This window comes from Fusarium redolens, assembly GCF_020744475.1.
Source record: "Fusarium redolens strain MPI-CAGE-AT-0023 chromosome Unknown BKA55scaffold_22, whole genome shotgun sequence".
Lineage (NCBI taxonomy): Eukaryota > Fungi > Ascomycota > Sordariomycetes > Hypocreales > Nectriaceae > Fusarium > Fusarium redolens.
Genome location: NW_025763685.1, coordinates 499,587 through 516,491, shown reverse-complemented (window position 1 = coordinate 516,491; position 16,905 = coordinate 499,587). Strand labels below are relative to the sequence as shown.

Genomic DNA, 16,905 nt, shown 5'->3' with positions numbered 1-16,905 from the left:
TTTGCTCCAATCATGACGATTACGCTTAACCATTCCCAACTGGGCGACATTCGAGGACTCAGGTTAGATGGTCAAGGAGTAGTGCAATACCTCGGCATTCAGTATGCCAGCCTGGCTCATCGATTTGCTGGTCCAGAACTAAGAACCGATTATGGAGGAACAATAGACGCGACAAGTCGAGGGTGAGTTCTCGCGACTTCCAGTTTATTTGTCGTGCCAGATCTGCCCGTATGGCTCGAGCTAATAGTCCTTCCTCTTCACAGCCCGACTGTAGTTAGACCCCCATTGGCCTGCGACATTGAGTTTGGCCTGATTCAGAAGACCCTTGTCAAGCCCGATTACCGTCCTATGTCTGATCTCAATGGCTTGACTCTCGACATAACTGTGCCAGAAGTGAACACTGACGAGAACAATGCAAAACTTCCCGTGCTTGTATTTATCCATGGAGGAGCATTCATCATCGGTGACAGTGGGGCTCCGCATTATGATATGGCTGCCATCGTCGCATATTCCCAATCGATCGGGAAGCCCATTATCGGCGTGTCGATCAAGTAGGACGCCTTCTTCAAATCAGGTTTTATACTTGATCTTGTTGAAAACCTCTGTTACTAATTATAAACAGTTACCGACTCGGAGTTGCAGGATTCCTGGACAGTAAAGAGATGAGAGCGACAGGTATCCCTCCAAATAGAAGTATCCTCGATCAAAAGACAGCATTTCAATGGGTTCGTCGGAATATTGGCGGATTTTCAGGCGATCCAACTCGCATCACTGCCATTGGCCAGAGCGCAGGAGGCAGTAAGTATTCCTAACAGCTAGACTTTTGTAGACAGGTCTGCTGACGATTTATGTCAGGCTCCATCATGCACCTCCTTGACTTGGATTTACCAGGAGAAATCCTTTTCGACCGCGCCATTTGCTTGAGTGGAAACAACCTGGCTGTTCCTTCATCCACCAAACACGTTGCCCAAGATGCTTATAAAACGATACTCCAATGTCTGGGGATAGACTCAACACTATCGAGCGAAGACCAGCTCGCAGCATTGACTGCCGTATCTCCGGAAGACATTCTATCCAAGATTCCGCTTTCAATTCCTCTTCAGCCGGTTGTAGAGACAGATCAATTGCCCTCATTCCGATCAGTCGAGACTCATTTGGCTTCATCTCAACATAGACCGCCTCTACTGATTGGCTCGACTGACTTTGATGCAGTCGTCTTTGAAGTTCTGGGCCTTTTTTCAGACCGAGAGCAGGGCTCTTTGGCTCGAGACTTCACCAGATCTTTGACGAAGACCATTCATGAGGAGCACCACGCCAGACTGGAGAGCCTTCTCAACTTGTATGGAATTTCAGAAGCAGACGACGATGAGAAAACCCGCGTCAAGATTCTCCAGTTCGGGACAGATCTAAAGTATTTCGCCACATCAAAACACTATGCTACCTTTTGGCCCGCCCAGTCATGGCTCTATTACTTTAACGAGTCTAACCCATGGGAAGGGCCACACCAAGGTCGCTCAGCTCACTGTCTTGACATAGCCTACCTCTTCCTCAACTACAATCGCGTCATGGGTGATTCACAAAAGAGAGTAGCAACAGAATTTGCTCGCGACGTCATTGGTTTTACAAACGGGGAAGCTCCCTGGGCTGAGTTTCATAGTTCGAAGGAGATCAGAGTGTATGGGTCAAATGGGGAAAGTCAGGGAACAGGACAGAAAGCCATGGCGGGCCCATCTCAGGAAGTTCAAGCACTTTGGTCAGCGATAGGTCTCGATAATCTGGCTCAAGCTTGGGGTGCTTACTCTGCAAAGTCGTAGTTGGTGGAACTGGACAATGGCATGGAAGATACATTGGCCTCTCGCTTAGAGCAGTCTCTAAGAGTTTCCACTGATGGTGTAACAACATGTTATTAATGGCTCGTATTATCGTTAACTCGATGCATACCTTTAAAAGCTGGTCTCGCCTTGTCAGATGTTACCGAAATGTCTATATGATTATTGTCTATTTCAATAACTATATCCTTTCGTCTTAAAGTGCAGCATTTACACAATTGACATAACATTGGTTCAATTTCTTATAGTTCTTATTTAAGCGAGTTTCGAGATAATAGTTTCTCAGAGGATTCGGATTGAAACGCCGTGGCGTGGTCTGGGCCCGTAACGTGCTATGTTGAAGGATAACGTTATCGACGATTATTCGAGCTTATGTCTGGAGGCGGCAGGGGAAGGCTTGGGAGCCAGTAACTTTCACTTTCAGCTCCAGTCAGGATGCGATGCATACAATCTGAGACTTCCTTCGCCTGTGCCCGAGGTTCCTTGATCGATTCTGAGTGCCTTGGTCTTGTGTCGGTTTGCTCTCCTTCTCCCCTACTGGCGGCATCCTTCCCAAATCCCCATTTGTCAAAGTGTTGTCGATAGGTAGCGGGTTGATGCATCAAAGCTGTGCACCGTCCTCATGATATCACGTACTTCCTGCAGTCTTTTATCCTCCTGGATGTAAAGTCTGGTAATAAGCCCTCGGTTTTCGTTCCAAAGCTCACCCATCGTCTCAGCTTCAGGGTCATCTGACGGCTCCTGAAGCAGGTCACTAGAACCAATGGGTACTGCGTTGCCCATTCCTGGGTCACTTGAACTGCTGTCATTTCCACGACTTGGCGTATCGGTATCTGATCGGAGAACCACATCGACCATGAGTAAACGTAAAGAGGATATGTTCCGCATTAATAGCAGCCCAAATTCTCTCTCAATTGTCAACCTCTTGGCGCAATCATACAGGCTGGTTAGTGGACCGACACTGGCTTAGCCAGTGAGTAACAAATTAAATCAGACCATAAAACAAAGCAGTGAGATGAACACAGTAAGATAACACTTAAGTTAAAATTAATTTAAAAAATATATGCATAGTATTATGCTTATATCTCGTCCTTATTATTGTCCTTAACTAGCAGAACTGTATGCATATGCTTCTCAGCTGACGTAATAGTCTTAGACCATCTCCAAGCTGGAACCTTGGACTCATACAGCTCATCAATCTCAGCGGCGGATCGACTATACAACCAAAAGTCAGCTCATTTGCTCCATATCTGGGTAAAAGTTTTTATAAACTGTGTTGCTTCCCTCTAATTCGGCAGATGCCAAAAGAGAGAAACTTACTTACCCCTTGGTTTCTGGGACGTAAAGCCACATAAGAACGCAGACTGGCACGGAAAAGGCGCCAAAGACAAAGCATGCCTTAATATTGAGTTTAAGCAACATGCGTGGGACAGCATAGCTATAAGAATCAGATAGAAAACTCAACTAAATAGAGCTTTATCCACTTACCTAAATGCGATTCCCAGAATAGACTGAGCAAAGAATGTAACAGGAGTGGTCTTAGCTGTTAGATCATTGTCAGTGAGTGCAACTATCATTAAGATGAAGAACCGCACGATGACTTACCTCGAAGGAGAGCAGACGGAATCTCAGCCGACATGACAAAATAAGCCAGGTTAACGATCTGGAACATGAACGACCAAAGGCAGCAAATAAATAGCTGAGATGTGTAAGTATTACACCTTGATCAAAGGGCAAGCAGGCAAAGAACAGAGCGGAGGAGTGAGTGGAACGTACAAGAGCGGTGCCAGTGGCCACATGACCAGTAGTAGCTCCAGCCCACCACAGAGATCCAGCGATAAAGAGGAAAGCACAGATGGCAGTCTGGGAGATAGTGATGAACGTGCGCCGACCAAATTTGTCAGTCGTCACAGTCCACAAGCTGACAGCAAGGAGGTTACAGCAACTAGTAGCAGCAAGATTAAGATTAGTGCTTGACAAGGAGATCAGATGCATTATGCATAAGGTATAACTTACGAAAGGATGAGAGTTGCAAGGAAGGGGTCAGAGAGGCCGGCAATGGCAAAGAAATCTGCACGGTTAGGATGATGCTTAGAATGAGAATGACGACGAACTCACAGGTCGAGTAACTCAGAATGATAGACAGACCGCCAAACGGCCCGCTGACAGCAAGCAATAAGACCGTAAGGGTACGTCTCTGTTGAGGAGTCAGTATTGAGTACTTGATCCAACGAGCAGGGAAACAAATAAAAGGTCACTATACCAAATTGAGGCCCTTGAAAACGTGTGTAACCTTGGGTGCCTCATCCAAGAGTTCCCTCTCGTGCGAAATCGTCTTTTCGATGATGCTGTATTCCTGTTCAAAGTCATAGCCTTCAACATTACCATACAGGAGCTTCAATGACTTCATCGCTTTCTCCTTCTGTCCATGGCGTGCGTAATACCAGGGCGATTCAGGAACGAAAGCCCAAAATAAGAGCATCATTGCAACAGGAGCAATGAGGATCCGCAATGGAAGTGAGTAATTATCAGGGTGCTTCTTGTTCAACCTCTGCATCATGACATTGCAGGCGATGTTGCCGATATTACTCCTATACGGAGGGTCAGTTCATGCAAGGATGTGTTGATTCAGACTAAGGAGAAACATACCAGACAGCTTGAAAGGTGAGCATACCACCGCGAATGTTGTTTGGGCATATTTCCATGACGTAGACCTGACAAGTGACCCTGGGGAGTGTTAACGACTGAATGACAAGGACTGTAGTGTAGGTAGTTCTTACTGAAGAATACCAACACCTGCACCATTGCAAAGCTTTCCAATGGCCTGTGACAATAAGTTTCAGCATTCGCACAATGCTTTTTACACAAGGTAGTAAGCGGCTTGAACTCACCCACACAGCAGGGGTCTTTGCTAAATTGAGAACAATGCAACCCTAGAGAAGTCAGCCCTGATACCTGCTACCTGCTGCTCAAGCAGCCTACTCTGCCTGTTCACTACTTACGACTGCCAGCCAGAGCCAGGCGAGACCGAGGCACGCCTTACGGCCGAATCTATCAGAGAACCTGCAAGGGTCAGCAGTTAGGCTTGATGACAGAAGCGCACAGCGCAGGCAGTATGGCTTACCAATGGATGTAGAGAAAGGTAACAATTTGACCGACATTCTGATTTGGTTAGTCTTGGCTTTGTTTTCAGTATAGGAGAAGGTGGACCAACGAGGAGGGAAGTCCATGTAGACACTATTCATGATGGTCAGCATCAGAGAATTCATGGTTATGGTGGTACATGTCAACTTACCCCAAGTAGGATCAAGTGCCTGTACACCCGAGCCACCTTGGCGACCAAACTGTTTGATGAAGCCGGCATTCGCGATGATGTTGTTACCGATTTTGAGCTGCGCGACGATATACATGTGAGCCTCGGTCACCAACCGCACGCCAATCACTCACCTCAAAACCTTCGCAGACATAACCAGTATAAATGGCGAGTGCCACGAGAGAGACCCGCCTAAAGACCCAGACGGTGCGCGGGATAGACAAGTCATCGAACTTGGACTTGACGAGTTCCTCGGGATGGTACTCAGCAGTTTGGGGCATGTTCTTATCGTCCGGGATAGTCTCGACGTGCGCCCGGTCGGGCCTGTCTGACAGGGTGTTCTGGGAATGCGCCATTGTGTCGTTAGTTGCAGCTCGTTAACTTGGCGGTGCTGGATTGCAGATGGATGGAGCAGTGTTATAGATGGACAGTGGTAAAACTGATTGGGGGGTGGTTGACTCTAAATATATTCTTTGCACTCTGCGCCCTGACTGCCGTATTGAGCCCCATTTGAAGTCTAGACATACAACCCAGATTCACAATCTGCTGGTCCCAGCGAGGGGGAAATCGTTAGACTCGGTAAGCTCTGACCCGAGGCTGGGGTAACCTGGGGTTACCTGTCAATCCGGGGCCCCAGACACGACACGATAGTTCAGCGCCCAGGCCCCGCATTACTAGAACTCATGAGCTGATGACACGCCTGCGGGGGTCCTTGCACTCCGCGGAATGCTTTGTCATTCCAGATTGATAGTTATTGCCTATTGGCCCCATTCTACTCTGAGCGCCATACCCCCGAGCCTGGCTCCGTTCAGCTTTATCTTTTAGGAATAGTCAAGTCAATAGCCCCGTTGAACATTCTTAGTCCACTCAGCACAGGTTGTACGTACAACGGACCACGCCTTAGGGGTAGCTGGGGTCCATTGAAAGCACAAAATTTGGTCTGGTTCACACAAAGAGTCACAAGATTAAGAATGCGTTAATAATTCATCCTGCGGAACGAAACCTCGGCTTTCGCCACCTATGTCTCTATGAGTCCGAGCCTAGCGTACTGATGCGTCATGGAGGGAGAAATGCTCGCGGTTTTGTTCACCTCAACAATCCTTTGGAGATAAAACGAATGGCCTGATTGTCCCCACTCATGCATGGCAAGCACACTGGTGCTGCCGCGACTGGTTATGGCGATGGACTTCGGGCGTTAGTGGCTAGAACGTAAAGTATAGTCATACTCATCAATCTACAGCGAAATGACATCAAAACCTCGGGATCATTGAGCTCGCATCAAGGACTAAAATGTATTTCTGTGCGTCTATACCAAATCAGTTGCCACATCTAGGCGCTTATCGTAAACTCTAACTGATGTCCTGTCCAATCTAGACGCAGGTCTTGGTTCGGCAGGACTATATGCAAAGGAATCGGTCGAGATACTAGCTTCTCCCCTCTAACGACTATCTTCACGCCAGCATCAAATCCAGTCCACGAAACATGTACGGCTCCCAATGTCTCACCGCCGACTGTGCCAACAGGTACAGTAGCACTTAGGCTAGAGTAGAGTCCCAACCTTGGTTGAAACTTGATAGCTTTCCAGCCAGGGCGATCTGGCCGCACCCCAGCAACTTCCGCCATAAACTCATAGAGGGGCACACTTCCCCAGGCGTGACAGTCAGAGCGTTGGGCGACAGCGTCCTCGACCCAGGTGGTGACATGCAGTGCCAGTTGATCGTGCCACGGTTTCCAAAACTGGTGGAAATGGTCTTCATAGACGCTACCTCCTGCAAGAGAAAAGGCTCGAAGCGTATAGAAGGACATGGCGACTGATTCCTGAATGAATTGTCCAGCGACTGTCCGCTCTGTGCTTTTCCGCAACAGTGTCTGTGCCTCTCCGCCACTGATGGCTCCGCTCAGCACAGCCCAAATTTGGCTATGCTGGCTATATGTTGGCATTTCGTGCTCGGCGTAAGCAGAAACCAGACTGTCGGTGAAGAACTCGCCGTCAAAACAATGCGCCCGAAGAGATGAAACAATACGCCTGGCGCGGTCCCTGTATTCGTCTCCAAGTGCGGGTCTTCCAAGAGCACTGATCAGCTTGGATATGGCGCTCAAAGTGTAGGCGTAGATCGCATTTGTGTAGGTAGAGATGCCAGTACGCTCGAAGACAGGTGGATATCCGTACGGCTTCCACTCCTTTGTCCAGTCTATAAAATGCCATATACCGGTATCTGGTCCGAATTGGAGCTTAACGAGATGCAATCCAGAATCGACGCGAGATTCAAAGTATGTTAAAATGGCATCTGCGATGGGCATGAACTGTGATAAAAACGCTTCATCACCATAGTAGTCATGGTGATCACACAACATGCAGATCCAATATAGTGAAAAATGAGAGATGAACTGCTGTCTATGAGTAGGCGCTCTGCTTGCTGTTAATCCGATTCTCGGCTGAAAAGAATTATGTAGCTGGATGATAGCTTGTCGTGCCAACGTATCATCCCCGGAGATACAATAAGTGAAGATTGCAGAGCTTCTAGTATCCATGGCGTACTGCATCTGTTCATAGAAAGGACAGTCCTCGTAGCAGTCATGCATGCAATTCACCAAAGTGCGTATGCTAGTATTCCACAAATCATCCACAGCAGCGGCAGAGTTGCTATAGCTTGGTCCTCGTGTGGCTGAAAATACTGCTCTAACGTCTAGAGGGTAGTGCGCAGTCTGGAAATCAAGCCCCCGAAAATCCAAGCCTGTAGTTCCAACAAGAATCTCGACCTTGATGAAGCGAAAGGTTCGGAAGTGGAACGGGGCAAAAATTTCATGTGCCGTCTCATCGTAATATTCGAGGCGATTGAATCCATCTACTCCTCGAAAATGATAAATATCATGCGGACCAAAGAGTTGTTTTGTTCGATCGCTACGATGGGCTTTCTTTCTCTCGCCTTTATAGTAGTCCGGCTCGTCTTCGTAGCTCTCGGTATACGTGATCTTGATATGACCGCCTCTCTCGGAAGGCCGTGTGAAACAGGCACGAATGAAAGCCGTTGTGTGATGGGCGACCTCGAGCTCCAACTCATGACGCGATCCTGGCCCAAGATGCAGTCTACGCTGCAGTGTGCCATGCTCGTGTCCAAGTAAGAATGCACTCCATGTCTCCATTGGCACATTGCTTTTCAAGTTGTGGATTCCTGTGAAACCAGCGTCTGCCGTAATGCGATAAGGCGGTATGAGACGAGGCGAGAGGTGCCAGGGGGTCGAGTTGCCAGTTGAATTCTTGAACTTGAGGACCTGAGCTGGCAACCAATCGAGCGGACGATTAGAGCCTTCTACTTGGTGACTTTCGTAGATGTGAAGAAAGACATCCTCAGGCTCATCAACTCGGAGGCGACTGACAGGATCGATTGCAGTCTCCCATGAGTCGCTGCTGGAGAGTTGCTCTGGCCAAGGTGCGGTCTTGTCTGGAAGAATGATTCTCAAACCCCCAGTGGGCAGGCGAGGAAAGGCTGGGGCATATTGTGTCGAGTAAAAGAAGCGGAGAACGTGGACGCCGATATAGTTATCTCCTTCCTTGAGATACGGTCCAATGTCAAGCTCATCATAGAACCATAAGTTATGGTCGCCTTTGACGGGGCCGAAAGCGACTAGTTGGTGATTCACATAAAGCTTGTACTTGGTGTCGGCAGTGATATGGATCTTGAGAGACTCGGGTACGCTGCCAGAGTCAATCGAGAACTGCCTCCTAAAATGGACGAATAGTCCAGCTGTATCGGATATGTCTTCGGGGAATGATGGGTGCCACATCCATGTTCTATCAAAAGTAGCTGACATTCTGGCTTGGGAGAGAAACCGACAAAGGACGAGTAGGCCAGGTGATCATGTTGGGATTTGACACGTTAATGAGCAGTATGTCATGATGCGTGGAACCAGGGTGGAATACCACGCACACTACGGAACGGGATGCACGCCGCATACGCGTATAGGGCTCGCTAACTAAATTAGGACCTTCTGCTCCCAACCCCACATTTGATACCCATAAGACAAACCGATTCCGCGGAATAGCCATTGACTGACTGCTCACTCACACTCTCACTCTCACTCTCGCATCCCACGGAGACGCAATGCCACCTGCACATGCCTGCAATGCCTGCAAGAGACGCAAAGTCAGATGTGATGGCATTGAGCCCTGCTCCAATTGTCGAATCTCGCACCTTGACTGTACTTACAGCCATCCATCAACACGGCGTAGCCAGAGAGTGCGGAGTATTCCTGTTGATTCTGGGCAAGATGACCATTCCTTTGGCGGCACCGTGGACTACGGATTTCAGAGCTCGGTATCTCCTCAATCACTACCCCCTCCAGGCTCCGAATCCGCTCGTCGTGACTCCAGCCTCGGCCTCGACTTCTACCTCGACCCTGCACATGTTCACTCAACCCTGCAGGTCACAGCTGGCGCCCTTTTGAGCCCAGAACCCATCGTCGACGCGGTTCGCAAGTGTGTTGATTTTTTCGTTCAGTATCAGTTTCCAAACACTCCGGTAGCTCATGAGCCCACACTCCGCGCTGCCGCTCTCCTCATCACGGCAGAGAACGTTCCGCCATTTGCGAGCCTGATCTCCTCAGCCTCGGATTTTCATCAGCAAGTGTCATACTTGCGAAAGTTTACCCTAGCCACAGCACTCTGCGCCTCTGTCATGTCCGTCTTGCCCGATCGTCTCCCTTCTCAACGAGCTCTGTTGGCGGCATCGTTTCTATCAGCGTCGAGAGCCATGCTTAGGAGATATGAGGAACATGACCTCGAGCATCCAGATTCGACATCTCTTGTCATCCGTATGTGGCACTCTGCTGCTATGCAAAACAGCACCGGCAGGGTCGGCACGTCATACCATTATCACGCAGAGGCGGCCTATCTAGCGCAGCGAATGAGGCTTTACAACGAGATATCCGTGCAAGAGCATTCCAAGCTTGAGGCACCTTCGCTCCGTGCGAGTTTCTGGCTCTTGTATCTAGCTGACAAAACCTCGGCTGTTTTGCAATCACGTCCTCCAATCCTCAACGAGGAATTCTTTAAGCGTGACTTTACTCTACTTGAAAATGGCCATGATGAGGAATTCCTTCTGGATACTAGTCGAAAGGTAAACGAAAACAGCCTCGAATCGCGTCTTTTTGTTGGTTTCCATCTGAAACGACGCATCTGGGTTGCTGCCGCCAGTCTGCTCGACGAGATAAGATCTCTCTCAAGTCGCCAACTGCGCGGCCCGATACAACCCGTAGACATGCAGCAAGAAATATCTCGTTTGAGCGAGTTGTATCTGATATTCACAAGTCTTGCGGATGAGTTGCCAGCTTGGCTCAGAAATCCTGACCATAGTTCTGATTGGGACGACGAGCAGGTCACTTCTTACCAGAATAAGTGCTTCTGGACGCAGAGAAGTAATATAATGACCGTGTTTCATTGTATAAGGCTCGTCATTCTACAAGAGTGTATCGACAATAACTTCCATGCTCTTGTCGGGCTCAACCGTCAATCTATTTCTTGTGCTACCCGGAAGATTGAGATTGTGAGAGATTTCCTACATGAATTACACATAGTGCCTTTTTACTGCTTCCAAGTCCAGGGAGAGCCCGCAGTGAGTGCCAATAATTATTGCATAACACTGTTAGCAGTTGCAAACTAAACAAACGCTCGTTTTATCTAGGTCGAGCGAATTCGTCGTGTTGGGACTATACTCCTTCACCTCGTTGACAACGCCGGAAACGACACGATTGAAAGGGTTGCGCGATCTCAATTTGACAACTTGCTGGATTTGTTGGCACAGCTAGACTCAAAAGCTTCGGATGAACTTGCTGGCGGGCTGTAAAACGATACAAGAGTCTCCATGTTGATCGTATTCTTGATGGATCAGGATCGAGACTGTAGCTTTTCGGTTACAAATCATGGTAATTTCATGATCAACAATACGCTTGCTACTTGTCGATTGCAACTATCGTGTCTATTCCTCGGAGTGGAATTCGTCCAGTTGAGTGGACTGCTTGTTGTTCTATCATGCCGTCATGGAATAATATTGGTCACATTATCATGGTGTAATCATGCCGAACTCTCAATTAAGTAACAGATCCCCAATGGGACTAATTTGATTGATAGTGGCGACCTCAGAGGGAAGGAATAATCGCTCGCGTGAGCCAGTCCGTGCTCATGGAGCAAACATATCATATCACAGACCGACTGCTTCATCGAGTCGCGACTGCCTCTGACAACATTCAAAGCGCCCTTACAAGGCGCCTTTACAGACAAGCTATCATGACAATCCACCCAGCTATGTACCGTTTGGAGGTTCGGAATACTTTTTGCCATCAATAGTCGTAGTCAAGGTGCCATTGGCGTTGAACTCGTTGGTCAGTACATCAATGGAGATGTGGAATCCATCAGCACTGGTCTTCTTGGTGTTGTAGATACCAGGGCCAGTCTGTGTCAGGTTAGAATACCAATCCACATGGCTCCGGGTCAAGCTGTCAGACGCGCTTGTGGCATTCTCCCAACCATTGAGAAATGTTTTGCCGTCGTCTGAATAGTTATGGTAGGTGACTGCAACCTGTGCAGGCGTAATTGCTACCTCAGCATAGCCTAAAGCTTTAGCATCAAGAGTGTATCGCCCGGGAGTAACACTCTTTCTTTCTGGCGTACTGGTTCCGGGGACATATAGCTCCGCCCATGGGATATCGTCGGGGACAGGGTCTACCGGTGTGTATTTGGTTGGCTTACGAGCGGTGAAGGTGGCTAAGACGATACGAATATCTTTGCCATCTGGTTCTTTCGACGGATAGCAAGGCAATGGATTGATGCCACCGCAAGCAGGAGCTTCAACGTGAGCCTCCCAATACACGATTTGGGTCGAGTCAGGGGACCATTGGGGGTCGGCTTGACCGTTCCACTCGGGATCACGGAGGTCACCACTGCCAGACTTGCTGGAGCCAGGGCCATTGAGCTTCTGGCCATAGTAGTTGTCACTCTGGCGGTCACCATACGTGTCGAGCAACCACGGCGAAAAGAAGCGACGTTGTCCATTGTTGCGGATCGAAGACGAGACAGTCGTCGTCACCAAATCAATGAGGGGAGGAATGTTTCGCATACCGGCCAGAAACGTTTGTCTATCGGTCCCGCGAGTGTCCATGATTGCCCACCATTTTCCATCAGGCGAAGCTTCGATTGGGTCAACGTAACCTGGGTCCGAGGTGATACGACGAACGCGGCCAGATTGTAGCCCTACTGCAAAAATGTCGAGGTTGCAGGACTCCACCGGGTATCCTACATAGACAGCTTCGTCGCCGCGCCCGCTGAATCCTCTCAGCTCACCAACACTAATGGCGCTTATGTTCAAGGTCAACTGAGCTCCTTGGGTTGCCACCGGCGCAGGCAGATCAGTTCGATATAGCCTATACACCTTGATCAAGTCATACCGTGGCGCAAGCGGCAGACCCGTCGTTGGGTTTGGGTTGAACTTGAGACGGCCAAAGTAAGCGAACTGTCCCAGCTTGGCCCCGGTGGTAAAGGAACTAAAACCAATATGAACATTATCTGGATGCAGTCGAAGTTCTCTGATGCTACCACCAGCACCAGAGCCATCTGCACTAACATCCCAGTGAATAGGGTAGACATGAAGCTGATCCGGCGTGCACTCGTCGCTGATAAGCAAGTGATCTCCGCAGTCAGCGATGTTGCTTCCAAATAAGATGCGCTTCCCATCATCAAAGGCCTGCGGGTAGTCATAGCTTGGGGTTCGTCCGACGGCGTTTTCCGCTGGCACACCGCATGTGATACATTTCCACTTGTCGCCATTGCTAAATTTTGAACCATCCGTCTTTATAATGATAATTTGGGAGCCATTATATATACTGGTCGGATCCGGAGCTAAAGGCGCACCGACGAAAGGTACCAGCGCAAGAACGTGTTTGCCATCTGGGAGAAACTCTCCCGATTGAAAAGCCCGCAAGCTCTTGACTGGCATACATCCTGTTCCGCGTGGGTTGATCTTGGTGGTACATGCTCCCGGTGTATCATCGGAGATACCTGGGGGTAGCGGCAATCTCTTCAGACGGACAGGCTCAGGCTCCGGTGGTGGTGGGATAGAGTTTGTGGAGCGTGGCTCTATAGCAGCAGCTGTAACGAGACAGCCCTGCCCAGCCAAGGATATGGCGAGAGCTGTAAGAAGTTGCATTGCAAGCATTGCAATAAGCGAACGGCTATAACCAAGGATGCGATGCTGGTATTTGGGGATAAGCTCGGCGATGGGAGCCAGAAGGATAATGAGATGAGTTCTTATTCTAGAGTAGCATCTTTTCGGATTCCCTTCATTCTTATATACTTACGAAGACTTCTATGCACGACATGGATATAATTGTTCAAGAATCTTCCCCGCATCTCGCTGCTTGTCTTTCCGGGCTTGAAACCTGTGGGGCAGTCTGGGGTAGTACTTCAGCTTCGTTACCTTACTGAACTATGTAAAGAACTTCTCATATTAGCCCCTTCAGTCAAGAGCTCGACTGAAATAAGATCAAAGCTACGCGTGAAACTGGCTTTCGCACTGCGAATTTTTAGGTATAGATAACAAGAGGACCTAACCTATCCTGGCTAGAGTATGGGCACATTTACATGCATGTACTTTTTGCCTAACGGAATACTCTAGGGCTTGGGCGTGTCCGCGGAGACAAGGAGATGAGGAGGTCAAATTAAATAGCCTAAACCCCTATAATAATATCATTCCGGGCCACACTTCCGCGGAATTATAGTGCATGATAGTGTAGTGTACGCTTAAAAGTACACGCCTTACAAGGGCATAATACTACATGTTAAACAATTAGAGCGAAATTGAAAGGCGTAGGAGTTGACTGACTTCAACACAGCGGAGAGACTGTCGAAGGCTGTCACACTTAACAATACACCCGAGTGGAATGCAGTGGTTGATCGATGTTTACGCTGTGGCTTCCATTCACCTCCGGACTTTACAAGAAAGGACTTCAGGGCAGAGTCTTATCAGTGCGTCGTGATACTACTAGAGAAGCTATACAATGACTGAAAGATTGATTAGGGTATGAATTACGGGTATGGAATTAATAGGCGATTTCCTCAGCCAAATTAGTATTATTTCATTTCAGTGTTGACTTCTTGAGACAATCGACTAAAAAGATAGATATATAAAAGAAAGCATCTTATAAGCAAAAAGAATTTTATCAGCGACTAATATGTTGAGAATAAAGATGTAAATTTAGTAATCGCAAGGCAATCTAATCAGTAAGAGAATGGTCTCGCCAGGTACTTGGGATCCCTCTCTGGCTTTCCTTCAGGCGGCACATCCACTATATCCGGGTTGACGTACCAACTCGGATCACCCTGCTCCTCCTCCTCCATGACACACATACTCCAGCCATTACCTAACCATCGAAGTCTATTATCATGCATCTCTTCAAAGTCAAAGTCTTCCCATCTCGGTGCTCTCAAAGTCTCCAATGCATGCAAGACACTACCGGGCCAAAGAGCAGAAATCTTATCGCCATATCCGTCCCCGATTTTGTACCATGACTTACAGTCGTCCATATAAACTGTCTTCTTGAAATACTGCCCAATGTAGTCTGCAAAGTCTTGAACGCGGGATGCTTTGGGCGTCATAGTTACGTAGTCTTCCTTCTGGAGTTTGCGGATGCACTTGACGATGTAATCGCCTTCTGCCTCGAGAAGACAGGTCAGAGAGCCGGCTCCAATCGCCGAGTTGGGCCCGAGCATCATAAAGTAGTTTGGGAAACCATCCACCGCCATAGTCAGATAGGTTGCAGGGAACGGATTGAACTTGTCCTTCAGTGTTATTCCCTGCTTACCGACAACAGGGAAAGGAGGAGTATAGTTAGTCTGAAAACCTGTTGCGCAGACCAACACATCCACGTCAATCTGTCGACCTTGGGGCCCAGTAAGCTTCAGGCCCGTTTCGTTGATACTCTCGATACCTTGCGTGATGAAGTTGACGTTGGGCTGGGACAGTGCCTCGAGATAGCCTGGTCCGGGTGTCAGACGACGACACCCAACACCAAAGCTTGGCGAGAACGACTCAAGAAGATCGGGTCGTGAGCCGAGAACATCATTGGTGATCTTTGAGAACATAGAGACGAACTCTTTCTGCATCTCTGAGCCTCGAAGAGTTGAGAGATGAACTAAGTTGCCGTCGTCCTCGATGCGCTTGCGGAAGCGAAGATACACATCATCACTCTTGATAAATTCTGCCAAACGATCGGCCGAAACTATTTCCGTGTTAGATTCAACCGTTTCGCAATAGGCCTTCGGTACTCACATTGAATATCAGAAGGATCCCACCCTAATTGCTTCATCGTCACATCGCCAAAGCGGTTCGATATCCACACTTTGCTACGAACGAAGCAGCTCAACTTCGCACCCTCGACCTTTTGTAGCTCTGGCACAATCTGTATCGAGCTCGATCCACCACCAATGACACCAATATTCTTGTTCTTGAAGTCATATTCCTGATCCCAGGCTGCTGAGTGCATCTTCTTCCCCTTGAAGGTATCAAAGCCAGGAATATCAGGCCAGGAGATAGTATTAAGGTTACCTCTAGCGGCAACGACGACGTCTACTTCTTCGGCGAAGCTCTCACCTGAGTTCGTCTCAACTGTAAGATGCCTAGAGTATGTCAGCTTGCGTTCAAAATACAGACAATGCCAGGAATACCATTTCTTGGCGGTATCATTCCAGGTTGCGCTCGTTACTTTATGCCCGAGATGAATGAAGCGCTTGGCACCGTACTTCTCTGCCACGTCGTCGATGTAGGCGCAAATCTCATGTGATGGAGCATAAAAGCCCGACCAGGCCTTGTTTGGGGCAAACGTGTACTGATAAGAATGGGCTATAAGTAGGTATGTCAATAGTTTGCAATCTCATAGAAAGTTCTCTTGCTTACATGGAATATCGCAGGCGCAACCTGGATACCGATTCTCCCACCACGTTCCTCCGACACCTTCATTCTTCTCATAGATCTTGAGATCAATGTTGCGCAAACGCTGCGGGATTCTAATGCCGAGGTAAACACCAGAGTATCCAGCCCCGATCACACGGACCTTGAGAGGCCGTTGGTTCTCGACTGGTGCATCCTTGCAAGTGAACGTTTGATGATACCCATTTGCATGAGCTGTGGATCCATCTCCCATCTTGTCAGTGATGGGCTTCTGACTCAAGACTGGTCCATTGCCAATTGTCGGCGCTGGCGCGGTCGCGGGGGAATGAACTGGGTTCGAGGAATTTATCCCCATCATGAAAGCGCTTGTTAAAGGAAAAGTTGTCAAGGAATATAATAATCAAGTCTTTGGTCTGATGAGAACGGTGAGTGCGGCTTTATGTGGGATTGGACTCAGGCGACTGGTTTGAATGCTGGAATATTTACAAGACAACTTCTTCTAAAATGCAGACAGTATTATGTTCAGGCTACCTCGGTTCGTCATTGTGTAACCTGCCCCTCTTTACACTCAAGAATACATCAACCGCGGGGGCCTATGTTATCGTTGCCGCTGTGTAACCCCTGGTGTTGTTGCCGCCATGCCCCCTCATAGTGTCGTTGCCGCCCTAAAGTGGTATTGCCGCCCTATATCCCTAGAGTGTTGTTGCCGCATACCATTCTCAAATAGCGTTTTTTGCCTACCCCACTGTCACTTCAAGAAGCCTCGAACATGGGACGATGTCTTGTCTGCTGTCTTCAATCTTGAAAAATCTCAAGAAACTGGCAA

General features: G+C 48.5%; 6 protein-coding genes across 6 annotated transcripts; 2 read left to right on the top strand and 4 right to left on the bottom strand.

The window, feature by feature from the left end:
- Positions 1-12: 12 nt before the first annotated feature.
- Positions 13-1,814, top strand: BKA55DRAFT_526091 (Alpha/Beta hydrolase protein; the record flags this gene model as incomplete). The annotated part of the gene is made up of 4 exons (XM_046188802.1): positions 13-182; positions 264-551; positions 623-798; positions 856-1,814. 4 exons carry the CDS (start codon positions 13-15, stop codon positions 1,812-1,814), a joined length of 1,593 nt encoding a protein of 530 aa, XP_046043225.1.
- A 2,027-nt stretch (positions 1,815-3,841) lies between these two features.
- Positions 3,842-5,498, bottom strand: BKA55DRAFT_526063 (uncharacterized protein; the record flags this gene model as incomplete). The annotated part of the gene is made up of 11 exons (XM_046188798.1): positions 3,842-3,900; positions 3,948-4,026; positions 4,093-4,420; positions 4,479-4,556; positions 4,610-4,653; positions 4,721-4,762; positions 4,832-4,892; positions 4,954-4,991; position 5,066; positions 5,121-5,221; positions 5,277-5,498. The coding sequence occupies 11 exons, from the start codon at positions 5,496-5,498 to the stop codon at positions 3,842-3,844; spliced, it is 1,053 nt and encodes a 350-aa protein (XP_046043224.1).
- A 973-nt stretch (positions 5,499-6,471) lies between these two features.
- Positions 6,472-8,955, bottom strand: BKA55DRAFT_525695 (Six-hairpin glycosidase-like protein; the record flags this gene model as incomplete). Its single annotated transcript, XM_046188776.1, has 1 exon — positions 6,472-8,955. One exon carries the CDS (start codon positions 8,953-8,955, stop codon positions 6,472-6,474), a length of 2,484 nt encoding a protein of 827 aa, XP_046043223.1.
- A 290-nt stretch (positions 8,956-9,245) lies between these two features.
- On the top strand, positions 9,246-10,985 carry BKA55DRAFT_696519 (uncharacterized protein; the record flags this gene model as incomplete). Its single annotated transcript, XM_046200270.1, has 2 exons — positions 9,246-10,754; positions 10,824-10,985. 2 exons carry the CDS (start codon positions 9,246-9,248, stop codon positions 10,983-10,985), a joined length of 1,671 nt encoding a protein of 556 aa, XP_046043222.1.
- Positions 10,986-11,441: 456 nt separating this feature from the next.
- Positions 11,442-13,349, bottom strand: BKA55DRAFT_667708 (uncharacterized protein; the record flags this gene model as incomplete). Its single annotated transcript, XM_046197851.1, has 1 exon — positions 11,442-13,349. One exon carries the CDS (start codon positions 13,347-13,349, stop codon positions 11,442-11,444), a length of 1,908 nt encoding a protein of 635 aa, XP_046043221.1.
- A 977-nt stretch (positions 13,350-14,326) lies between these two features.
- On the bottom strand, positions 14,327-16,577 carry BKA55DRAFT_204165 (uncharacterized protein). Its single transcript, XM_046185126.1, has 4 exons — positions 16,086-16,577; positions 15,857-16,031; positions 15,462-15,808; positions 14,327-15,411 (listed from the first exon to the last, which is right to left on the bottom strand). Exons 1-4 carry the CDS (start codon positions 16,435-16,437, stop codon positions 14,411-14,413), a joined length of 1,875 nt encoding a protein of 624 aa, XP_046043220.1. The 5' UTR covers positions 16,438-16,577; the 3' UTR covers positions 14,327-14,410.
- Between the last annotated feature and the right edge of the window lie 328 nt (positions 16,578-16,905).

Coding starts and splice junctions, on each gene's coding strand:
- BKA55DRAFT_204165 (XM_046185126.1), bottom strand. CDS start 16,437: ATGATGGGGATAAATTCCTCGAACCCAGTTCATTCCCCCGCGACCGCG. Junction 16,032..16,085: donor TTGCGCCTGCGATATTCCAT/GTAAGCAAGAGA, acceptor ACCTACTTATAG/CCCATTCTTATCAGTACACG. Junction 15,809..15,856: donor AATGATACCGCCAAGAAATG/GTATTCCTGGCA, acceptor GACATACTCTAG/GCATCTTACAGTTGAGACGA.